Genomic DNA, 12176 nt, shown 5'->3' with positions numbered 1-12176 from the left:
CCTTTTTTTCCTCACCTGACTACCTTCAACTCCCGGTGTTCTTGGTATACTCAAATGTGTAGCATTAACTGAAGGCACTAGCAAATGCTGATGAGAATTATCATTGTCTTCCTGTGATTCTCTCTTTACACCTTGACCCCTTGATCTTGGAGAAAGTCTGTTGAAGTTGTGAAGGGGATTTTTTTTGTTTGTTTAATTTCCAATAATTTCTTCCAACAGGGATTTTTTTAATTTCTTTTTCTTCACTCAATTAAAAAAAAATAAAGAAGAAAAAAAGAACAACCCAACAATATTTCCTACAACACCACATTAATATACATTGTCTAAAATATCGTTTAGAGAAAAAAAATTAACACTTTATAAATTTACAAGATTAGATCATTCGCATTTGATGAGGAAAACACCAAATGTATTTTATGTACACACAAAAAAATACATCATTTTATCTTGCATGAATAACTTGTATATAGTGAAAGGTTGTTGCAAAAGTTCGTTCTGCTTCTCCAGAAAAAAAATTTGACTATACATTACAGGGGGCGCTGGAATTACACATATAGGGATAATGCGGGACAGTTTCACACATTTAAACCTTTTTCAGGACTCATTTTCTAAACGAATATGATATGTACCATACACAAATTACACTATTATGCAACAAATTCACAACTTTTTTTGCTAACGGAGATCTCACATGGTACGTTTGATAGAGTCAAGTCCCCTGATTCAGAATCTGACCTTGGTTTTGCTCCATCACGTGACAATGTTTTTTTATTAATACTTTTATATTTTCTCTGTTTTGCCTTACATTATCCGTTATATCTCAGGTTCTAGTGAACAGAACTTAAAAAGTGTGGGTCCGTTAGAAAGCTCATTAGCTATGCTTCAATTTTGATAATTACAAAAAAACTTTGTAAAACCACTCCTTCAGGGTGTAAAATTGAAGTTTCTCCAAGAATTACAAAAAAAGTGGTCTTAAAATGAGGTTTTAAAAATTTATATAAAATAAACTAAATAAAATATTAAAAATTCATTGACACCGGACGATAGGCACCACTTAGGAGTACAATTTTGCTCATCAAACGCTCCGATCACTCTAAATGCCTCATTTTTTGGTTTTTGTCATTTCCCAAAAATATGAAGTAGGGGAGACCGGGGTACTTTTAGCCAGCAAATGAAGCTTTTTTTCGCGCATGATTTGTGCTGGTCCAAAAACTCTAACATCAAAATTACAATTTTATACACATTTTATAAAAATGCTTCTAAATTGTAGGTTAACTGGATCAGACTTATAAATATTTCTGGCAATATGGGGATGTGTTCCTACTTTCATTAAAAAATACTTTGCTCGATGTACATTTAAAGAAAAACGAGAAAAATCCACTGACTAATTCTACCCCTGGCTATAGGTACCCCGGTCTCCTCTACCTATTTTAGAGCAAATTTCCTAAATATTTCTAAGAAAATAGCTTTAAAAACTTGTGTGAAACATACATAACTGTTGAGATTCTTCTTTAAATCGATCGGGGGACCATCAACATAATTTTCATTTACATTCCAAATCAATATTCAACCGCGAGAAGAAACCCCTCCGTTAGCAAAACCGTGTTGCATAGTGTTATCAAACAATTGACTAATCTAAAAATATACAGGACAATTTATTAATAAATTATTTTTCGCCGTAAAGATCTTCATTATCGAAAGTAATGCATACACTGAGAAATCCGAAAAAGTTAAAACAACATTCCGGAAATGTTAATTTTACCCTGCATTATTGATTTGAAATCGGTGTAAATATTACCCTTTTTAGGTGTATTAGGGGTTAAATGAACCCTTTTACATGTTAATTTTACCCTTAAAAAGGTGTAAAATTAACATTAAAAAATGTTGATATATTTTTACAGTTAAAAAGTGTTAAAGTTACGAGGAGAAAAAGATAATCGCACCCCCGTTTTTTTCTCAGTGTACGTAAAACTACCCCACCTTTCCTTAATGGGATTACGCAAATTTATTTATGCATCTTTGCCTACCATTGAGAGCTAACTAGGTAGCAAGGTGCACCATGCTTTGCGAAATGTTTGAACTTGTGATTTAGATAAGTAAAATTTAACGTTTTCGTATCAATTCCCGTTTACTGGTTCAAAACCAATTGAAACTGATTCATAAATAACTCAAAAGATTGCCCAAAATATCCAAGAAATAATACAATTAATTTTCGGATAGAAATTGCTTATCGGTTCATAACCCATTTTATACGATGTTTCATGTAAATAGGAATGCGATGTAATTACTTTTTCGGGACATCAGTGTATTTTGCATGACCATTTCCGGGATTAATCACTTTTAGAACCTAAATGAAAATATTTTTAGACCAAAACCCACTTATATACAAACAATGAGCCCGATCACAAGTAGATTTTGATTCTCCAATAGTGTCTTAGATGAAAAGTAAATGGAACTCTATTTGCACAAAAAGTCGTTGAAGTTCGAAGAATTCAAATCCAATTTCGAATTTCCATACTAAATTTTCGAACAAGTTGGGGAAAATTCTGAAAAGCCAAAATTCCCAAAGGATCGAAACCCTGAAAAGCCAAAGCTGAACATATTGACGTCGATATGCGTTGATACCTATCACCAGAAAGATCGCCATCTTGGATTATTCAAAGTTAAAGTTCAATCACTTTTTAATATCATCTCGTAGTCAGTTGAGAAGATCAAATTATCCAATTAAGCCCCAAGCTCCTATACTGTTTTAAGGCTTTTCAAATAAATACTATATAAAAGAGTATCACTAAAAACTGAGACGAACTTTTGCGACAACCCATCATATAAAAAATATTCCGGTATAATTTTTGAACAAACAGTTTAGAAGAAATAATTAATGCAAAATGAGCATAACAAGTGCTTTTCTTTTAATATAAATAATTCATCATATTTAATGTATAATGACTTTATAATTTTATTTAACGGTGAAGTGAGTGTACAAAAAATTTTCAGCACTATTAAGCAGAATATTTTTCGTTAAATTGATGGCACTAAAAACAGCATTTAAAAGACAATGATAATCTAATCTAGAGGTCATACATAAATTAAGATTCTTTTTGTCCTTTTTCATAAAAGAACTTTCTCTTTTAATATTTATCCTTAGAATTAAATTTTAATTATATATTAAAGTGCATTGTTATTAGTCATTTTTCTAAATCCTCTACTACAACTTTATACCATTTAATAAATTATTCAGTTGAAAGAATAAATTTAAAATTATTTCACATTATTTCATTAATGCTATTGTACAAACATGCTTTAACCATGCAGCAACATAAATATGTTGCAGTTATTTATTTTAATACATTAATTTATTGTTTAAAATCTAAGATATTTGTAAGATCTCTACCCTAACTTAAGCACCCTAAAATTAACTAAGTGCATGCAAAATTGCCATATTTTTTTATTTTTTTTTTGTTTAATATTTTCTTTTTATCATTATTTCACCACAGTGTTTCTCTCTTTCTCACTTTTATCCACTACTTAAAATGTGTGTGTTCCATTTACGACCATCCAATGTTATATAAAGCTTGCAGAACCAATATAGTCCAATAAATAGTAAATAAACCTCATCATTCATAAGCACGCCAAAAAGATACATGCATTAAACTAAAAATATGCCACAGAAAAGTTGTTCATTTTGGTGAAAAATCCATTTTGAGAAAAATAAATTTAAAGAAAAATATTTGGATAAATGAACAGGAAAAAAGTGAACTCACCGTCCAGCTCCTGAAACAGGGAGCGTAAGTTCCGGTTTACGCTTTTGAGCTTGCTCTTGTCGATGAGCTCTTAGTTTTCGTTCCGCCAAGAGAAAGTATGTTGCCGTAATGTGATTATATTCATTTTTGTCAAGTGCTCTGCAATGCAAAATAAAAATAAATAAATAAATAAAAATAAAAGTAATTTCAAAATATATTTCACATGTCGCAAAGTCATAAACTTAAATAGAACTCACTCAAGTATTTCATCCTTGGTTGCAATCTTGCCATTGACAATTTTTTGTATTATCAAAGTGTGATCATCCTCGCTCACTTGCTCTCGACTGACGAGCGGTAGATATTCTGGTCCATGATCCGGCCCACCTTCCATTAACCACGTATCCAATGATATCTCATGGAGAGTGGCTCTCTTATCTGGCTCTCTCACCAACATCTTTGATATCAGGCTGAAATATTTTCAACAAACAACAAGAAATTTATTAATTTAAAAAAATATTCACCTAATTAAAGACTTTTTCTTTTATCAACAATTTCTTTTTTTTTACCTTCTGCAACCCATTGACACATGATTTGGCATTGTGTATTTGCAATCCATTATCATTGTGAGAGTTTCTGAATCATTTGCCTCTTGGAATGGTGGTTGGCCACACACCAACATGTACAGGATGACACCCAAGGACCAAATATCTAGAAAAATGTATACAAATCGAATTTTCAGATGTCGTCAGTTTTTTTTAATCAAGAAATATCCCAGAAGTCCTTTGCATACACCTTATGAATCTTTACGATCTTGAGAGAATTATTCAACTTGCGATTTTGTACAAGAAGGAGCCTTCCGACGAATATACGAACAAGTGGGAGAAAAAGCGTTCTAATGTTTTACGAAATGTTCGCTAAGGATCTCAAAAGATCGCCCAAAATAGCTTAGGATTAAAAAAAAAATTCAGAAAAAATTAGTTATTGGTTTATAACCGGTTCATTACCGGTTCCTAACCAATTAGAACTAGTTCAGACTTATCATAAATTCCAAGACCTTTCCAACGAACCCAAACTTAACCCCATTTGGTTGTGAAATATGGTCTCTAGAGGTTTTTTAACTTGTGACCTTGAAAATCCCTTATTACGAATGATTTAACTGTATTTTCGTATCGGGACGAAATGTCGCCCTCGGCAACCTCTAAAACATATCCAAAATGAAAAAATCCGCAACATGGTTCGAAGGCCCCAAGTCTCTATCTCTAATTCCGAAAATAGACACAGGCTGATCCTCAGCTCGAAAAATTTGGCGGTAAAGGATCAGCCCAAACTATCATACACTGACGATTTAAGATCAAGGATTAGCATTTTCAGCGTAAATTTCTATTAAATCTCCACACTTTGAGTTCTGAAAGACTTTAAGTGCAATATCAAAGAATTTTTCGTACAGATAGGAGCACTCTGACCTTCCCATTACTCCAATCTTAATGCATTTTAAGATTTTGCGACATTGCGTACCATTACTCTCCATGTTTTTCACCCAATTTACATTTCGAAAAGCACCCGAAAACCCCCAAAGTGAAACTTTTTATTTTTAGCACTGGCGCTGATGTCGTCTAATCCTCGTAATATCACTAAACCTCATGAATCTAGAAGATCAGCCTGATATTTTCCTTCTGGATTTCACAAAGAAAAACAATGTCCCAACTGTCCCAACTACATTGTTGGCACGAAAATCTGTCATAAACCTTTACCCTTGCCGACAATAGGGTCATATATGACCCGGAAAATTCTACGCGCTTTTCTAGAAAATTGAGAGTAGTTTATTATATCAAAATATGCAATATACAATCTTTGGATATTCTATTTTGTGTTTCTAAAAAACTTTTTACTGAAAAAATAAATGAATAGGGTAAAGGCTCATAATTTGGTCCAGTCTGCTTATAAGTATTGATGTTCCAAGTTTGAAGTGCGATATTTCCAATACTAATTGACTTTTTTGTTACTCTCTTTTCAGAAGGGTTGTTTAGAAACTTGGCAAGCTATTTATCATCTTATTTTAACTAAAATTAGTCTTAATACGTTTAACAATGAATTGGTATGTATAGGTGAATTTGACTCTAATCTTCAAATTCTTTTTGTATGAAACCTTATTATTCAATTAAAATATTCTTAACACTTTTCAGACCGTATCCAACAAGCCATTTTTGTTTAACTTTACTGTGCTCTAAGGGCTTGGGTCGTCAATAAGCAATTTATGATGGAAAAGAATTATTCCAATCCAAAATATTTAAATAATGAGCCTTCAAAACTTTTGAACGGTTTCTAAGGAATCAAAAAACGTATATCTAGATTTTGATTCCAAGTATGTTATATACCCAATATATTTCGTATAGATTTGTGGAATGCGGTGCCAGTCAAAATCCGGAGAGCCGAAATCCCTAAAACCAAAATTCCGAAAGGCAAAATTCCAAAAGTCAAAATTCCAAATGTGTCGAAATCCCTAAAAGCGAAAATCTTGAATAGTTAAACTCGTCAAAGGGACAGCTTTACACGGAATATTATGTGTAAAATAATTTCCCAAAATAAGGATTCGGAGTTTATTATCCCTTTCGGGATTATGCCGTTCGGGATCAAGGCGTTTGGGATTTTGGTTTTCGAAATTAATTTCGGCTTTTCGAGATTTTGGCCCATTTAAGATTATGGCGTTCGGGATTTTGGTTTTTAGAATTTCAGATATTCGGAATATTGGCCCATTCGGGATATCGACCAATTCGAGATTTTATCTATCCGGAATTTAAGCTTTTTGGACTTTTGACTTTTCGGGATTTTGACTATTATGGCTCCTCCACACCTTTTAGATCGGGAAAATTTCATAAAGTCGAAATTCGAATCTCTTTCTTTCTCAAAAGATTTGCATAAGTCTGTTTCACTATTTTGGTCTCAAAATTAGACTGAACTAAATTAAATTTGGTTTGATGTTCAAAAGAAGAAGAAGAAGAAGACGAAAGAATAGGATAGACTTATGCAAACAATTTGAGATGGAAAAGGATGCGAATTTCGATTTCATGCAATTTTCCTGATCGAAAAGGTGTGCCGGAGCCATTAGGATTTTAACCGGGACCCATGAAAAAATATATATATACTTGAACGGTTTGAAAAATTTACTTATAAAATATAGATTAAAAGCATTTGAAAATTTTAATCAGATAGAACTATAGGACTCTTTTAAAATTAAAAAAATATGTTTCTCCGAAAAAAAAAAGTTTTTGAAAAGGTTTAGCTAGATATTTCCAAAAAAATTTCTTGGATTTGGATGTCCTTCTACTTGAAAATTACTGATACGAACTATTTTTTTTTCAAAATATTTTAAATCACGGAGAAAAAAAGAGGGTGCGATTAACATTTTTTCCTCATAACTTTAACACTTTTTAGGTGTAAAAATATATCAACATTTTTTAATCTTAATTTTACACCTTTTTAATGGTAAAATTAACATGAAAAAGGGTAACTTTATCCCCAAATACACATAAAAAGGGTAATATTTACACCGATTTTGGATCAATACTGCAAGGTAAAATTAACATTTTCGGAATGTTATTTTAACTTTTTCGGATTTCTCTATAAATGTAAGTGTAAGTAAGTGTACTCTATAAATTGTTTTCTTTGATATACAGAGTCATGAAAGCGGCGAGAGTGTTAAAGAGTTGAATAATAATAAGATCATAAAGTTACATAATACCCTTGAACATTTTCATTCTAGTGATAATTAAATTGTACTAACCTACAGCTGGAGCATCGTAGGAATCTCCAAGTAGTATTTCTGGTGCTGAATACGCCAAACTTCCACAAGATGTTTCCAACTTTTGTCCTGGACAGAATTTATTGCTAAATCCAAAATCAGTCAATTTCACTACACCAAGCTTCTCAAAGAACACCACATTCTCGGGCTTAAGATCTCGGTGTACTACATGAAGCTGATGGCAATAGCTAATGGCTCTTACAATTTGGCGAAAATAGTCACGAGCAAGTGATTCTGACAAACCACCCTCATGTTTCATGATATAGTCATAGAGATCACCTCCATCTCCCAATTCAAGTATTAAATACAATTTAGTCTGTGTATCAATTACTTCATACAGTCGTACAACATTTGGATGCTGAACGAGTTTCATGCATCTGAAATTTTAAAATTGCACACAAATAACTTAATTGATGATAATTGTTAATAATATCGTCAGCTAGATCAGCAAATGCATTTAGCACAATTGCTGATTCAACCGACGACATGACGATATAATAAGCACTATTGACATTATTTTGTCAGGAGGTGTTAATTTCCTTACCGCACTTCTTGAAATAGATGAGCACGAGAAACTTCATCTAATTTAGTCTTATCAATTACTTTTACAGCCACCTTCTCTCCTGTAAAAACATGCCTTGCCAGTTTTACAACAGCAAAGTGGCCGGATCCAAGTGTCTCCTCCAAGTCGTACAAACCAGCAATTTTACCATCATAAACACCCACACGATTGGTCGCCATTCCATGCATTCTCAAGTTATGTGATATTCGCGCTATCTACGAGTAAAAAACAAATAAAAGAAATGTTCTCTATAATATCAGAAATAGCCGCTTAAAATTTTTCCCATCCCAATTTAATTATGGAATATTACTCATTTATAATTTTATTTTTGTCTGATAACTAATATAGGATTCGGTTTTCCTCAAATTTGATTAAAAACATTATAATATATTTTTAGAATTCCCCCTTACAAAAACATAATGTAAATGTTGATATTCCATCAATAAAGATAGCAAAAGATATTGAATGGAAATTGTCAACTTTTGGTTGCCACTGTATAAAAAAACACAAGAATGAGTGACTTTATTTCATTCAGATTTATAATTTTAGATTTATAACGTTTTAGTGACGTCGTTTTTTTCTAACACGATGAGTGTCAAATTATAAATATGTGCGAAGGTGGATAATTCATTGCGTGTTATGCTTTTCTTCGCTTTCGTTTCTTTCCTTGAGAGTTCTCTCTTTTTTTTCTTTCTTTATATATACTAATATTCACAAAAATTGTCTCCTCATGCAAATCTAATAATATTATAAATAATACAATTTAGGATTATATTTAGCAAGACCTTGTCAAAGAAAATCATTCAAGAGCTCATATGCCTAAAGTTTTACATTTCTCATAGAAATTTCTATACTTATTACTTATTTCACTTAATTTAAGTATCGTATATTCTTTATTTCTCTGTTAGAAATTAATGAGATATAAAATACATTCTTCAAGGATAAAAGTAAAAATTATTTTTTACCTAACTTTTAGTTGCATAAAAAAATTAAAGAGAATTCGTTTTATTGATCTATTTTAAATAACTTTAACAATGAATAATGACTGGCATAATTCCAAGCAAAAGAGATAAAATTATTCCATGTTAATCCCCAAATGAACTCAATTACGTTTTTCCAACTGCCAATTATCTGATTCTGGTTTTGGAAACTAACATCCTTCTCTCTATATAGCGATGAGAAAACTCTATTGTGGGTGTATTGATTAAGAAATTGGGGACAAGAGGAACTGTGAGTAGAATAAAAATTATTCATTTTATCAAAAACTCTTTTTTTATTAATCGTGTCAAGGTTCATTCTATCATGAGATTTCTTTTTCTCGTATTGTAAGAATTATCTAGTTTATTAGCCCAAGAGTGCCACAATCATAATAGAAATGCGTCTTCCGTGTTCCCTTTTCTAACATCGTTCTAGCTATTTTGAACATTAAGATAGAGAAAATATTTCGCTTAAAGTAATAGGGGAGACCGGGGAGGTTTGGGACAGGGGTAGTGTGGGACAAGGTGGTTTTTTCATTAATTTTTTTTTTTAAATAAATGGGTTTTAACCACTATTCAATCGTAAACAATATTAAGATGTATCTCGACTAAAAGCATGGATATCCTCAGTTTTATTGTTTTAATTCTATGAACACTTTCTTAAAAATTGATAAAAATCGTATTTTTTTGATTTCTCAGTTTTGTTCTTTGTATTTTATATCAGCGATATATAATCAAAACTTTTTATCTCATTAGCTAGCAGTATAATCTGGGAACATATTTTTATAAAAGTTTCAGAGATTACACGCTCTTGTTTTTTACTTAACGGTTTTAAATACCAAAATTACCTGCGGGGATGTTTGGGACACCTGAAAGGGATGAATGGGACTTTGATTTTCGACAAGATTGTAGGTGGCGTGCAGTTTTTTATTGTCAAAATGGAGAGTAATGCCCAGTTTCTACTGGAAATCTACCTCTTGTGCAAACTTTACCAGTTGAGCAGTTATTTACAGGGACAATTAAACCATCAATGTCTTGGGAAACAATAATTTACTCTCCAGTGTATATTCGACCTTTGCTCAATCTCGTTAAAAACTATTTTCTCGAAAATTTCTCGAGCAATATCCTCTACAATTCTCACAAATTCTCCAGAAAGGGCAAGACGAGAGCTTTTTCAGAGAAATAAGGAAAAAACAGGTAACATGCAATTGTCGTAAAATCAAACAGGAATCCGTCAATGAGTTCAAAACTTACAGTTGCAAAAAAATCTACTCGCGTGAGGAATTTGATAATCATTCCATAAAACGCAAAAAAGGTAGATGGAAAATAAGCAGAAAATACTTTAAATAATTGATTGACCATAAATAACTCTACTGTACAAATTAAATTGATATTAATTTCTAAGTATGAAAAAAAAAGATTAAACATTTTTATATCTATTAGAAATATTTTTTATCTAGTACTTAAAATAATTAACGTACTCCAATAATGTAAATTATGCTAGAAAAAACGCGTCCCAAACATCCCCTTTTGCGTCCCATACTGCCCCACATCGGGGAGGTTTGGGACAAAGCGTCAAGTTAAATGTTTTATCTTCTCCAAGAAAACACAGTTGTTGTCCAAGTTCTATCGAGTACGTTTTATAAAGTAAATACTCATAAGTATCCGATAGACTGCATAAAGACTATAGACTGTAAAGTCAAAACATGAAAGTGTCCCAAAATTCCCCAGTCTCCCCTACACAAATAATTGTATGGGGCAAAAAGTCACAAATCGAAAAATTCAAAATTCAATATCTTCCAAGGTAAAAAAGATAGCGGCTCAAATTTTTTTTCTATAGATAGCCTCCATAGACCTTCTTCAATGTCGTAAGTTTCTCAGAATTCGATCAAGGAATTTAGAAAATAAAAAATATCGAAATTTTTAGCCCTATTTTTGAAATATTTTCCTTGCAGAAGATAACAATTATTACCTACTTATTTTCCAAAATTGATGCATTGGTGAATATTTCCTAAATAATTTGGATTTTTTGAATACGAATCCGCTATCTATTTTAGAATTTCACAAAATTTCTTTTCTCCAGAAATCCTTTTATTAAAAATGGCCACTTGGGGTAAAAAGTAACAAAAGATATAGAGCAAAAAGTAACAAAAAAGCGAAGCAATTTCTGATGCCTCACTGCGAAAAGAAACGTCATTATCATGTCTCGCTGCTTGTTGTTGCATTGGTCAAACGATTTGCAGTCTTTTGTGTGTGTTTTTTTTCTAAAATAGCTTGAAAAGCACTTTTCTCGTTTTCTCATTTTTCTCGCAGAGAAAACGGTGTTTTACAAAGGTGTAGATGAATAAACTTTCTATGAAAATATGTTCTCTAGGTACTTTTTCAAATTTACGAAAGCCCGTAATGAAGCGAATCAAAATATGATAATACCCAATGTCTGGTAATATTTGCCCCAGCATTTTTGAGAATAGTCATAAAATTACCTTTTAGAAATCGGCTCGATAAACGTTTTTCCTTACAAAATAGAGGAAAATTACTCTCACAAAGTTGTAGAGCGGTAAATTTCCTATAAAACTGCGCTAATTAGAAATTTTTGAAGTGCTCGAGTAGCTTGTAAAAAAAATAAATATCCATTTTGTGACTTTTTGCCCCAGTGTTCCCTAACACTAAATTTACTTCGACTTTTCAATTAGCTCAGGTCTGATGTATAACCTCATAATGTATTATTTATGTACAAGGACATGAATTAAATAAATAAATAACAGTTTAAATTTGTTGAAAATTCCAAAACCTTTCCAATGAGCGCAAATGTAATGTAATACCATTTGGTTGAGAAATACGTTCTCTAGAGATTTTTAAACCTTTGAGCTTAAAAAAAATCGTAATTAGAAATTATTCAACTGGATTTTCGTTTATCTACCTATGTTATTCGATTAAGAATACGTATCTAAAGCCTTTTTTAACTTTCGGTCTTAAAAATCCGTATTGAGAATGATTCAAAGGTATATTCGAATGTAAGTTTAGGTAATATCTAAAACGGGACCCGGTCAAAATCCCGAAAGCTAAAATCCCGAAAGCCAAAACCTCGAAAGCCAAAA

General features: G+C 31.8%; 1 protein-coding gene across 1 annotated transcript in view; it reads right to left on the bottom strand.

The window, feature by feature from the left end:
- Window positions 1-12176, bottom strand: part of LOC129804071 (SNF-related serine/threonine-protein kinase) — a 30827-nt gene that overhangs the window by 10744 nt on the left and 7907 nt on the right. The window contains exons 2-7 of the mRNA XM_055851101.1: window positions 8084-8316; window positions 7522-7916; window positions 4307-4448; window positions 3998-4207; window positions 3762-3899; window positions 16-157 (exon numbers count right to left, since the gene is read on the bottom strand). Of these exons, the coding sequence (XP_055707076.1) occupies window positions 16-157; window positions 3762-3899; window positions 3998-4207; window positions 4307-4448; window positions 7522-7916; window positions 8084-8289 (1233 nt within the window). The 5' untranslated portion in view covers window positions 8290-8316. The remainder of the gene's footprint in view (window positions 1-15; window positions 158-3761; window positions 3900-3997; window positions 4208-4306; window positions 4449-7521; window positions 7917-8083; window positions 8317-12176) is intronic.

Source organism: Phlebotomus papatasi, chromosome 2 (genome assembly GCF_024763615.1).
Source record: "Phlebotomus papatasi isolate M1 chromosome 2, Ppap_2.1, whole genome shotgun sequence".
Classification (NCBI taxonomy): domain Eukaryota; kingdom Metazoa; phylum Arthropoda; class Insecta; order Diptera; family Psychodidae; genus Phlebotomus; species Phlebotomus papatasi.
The sequence above is the reverse complement of the archived record's forward strand: the minus strand, read 5'-3'. Positions and strand labels throughout refer to the sequence as shown.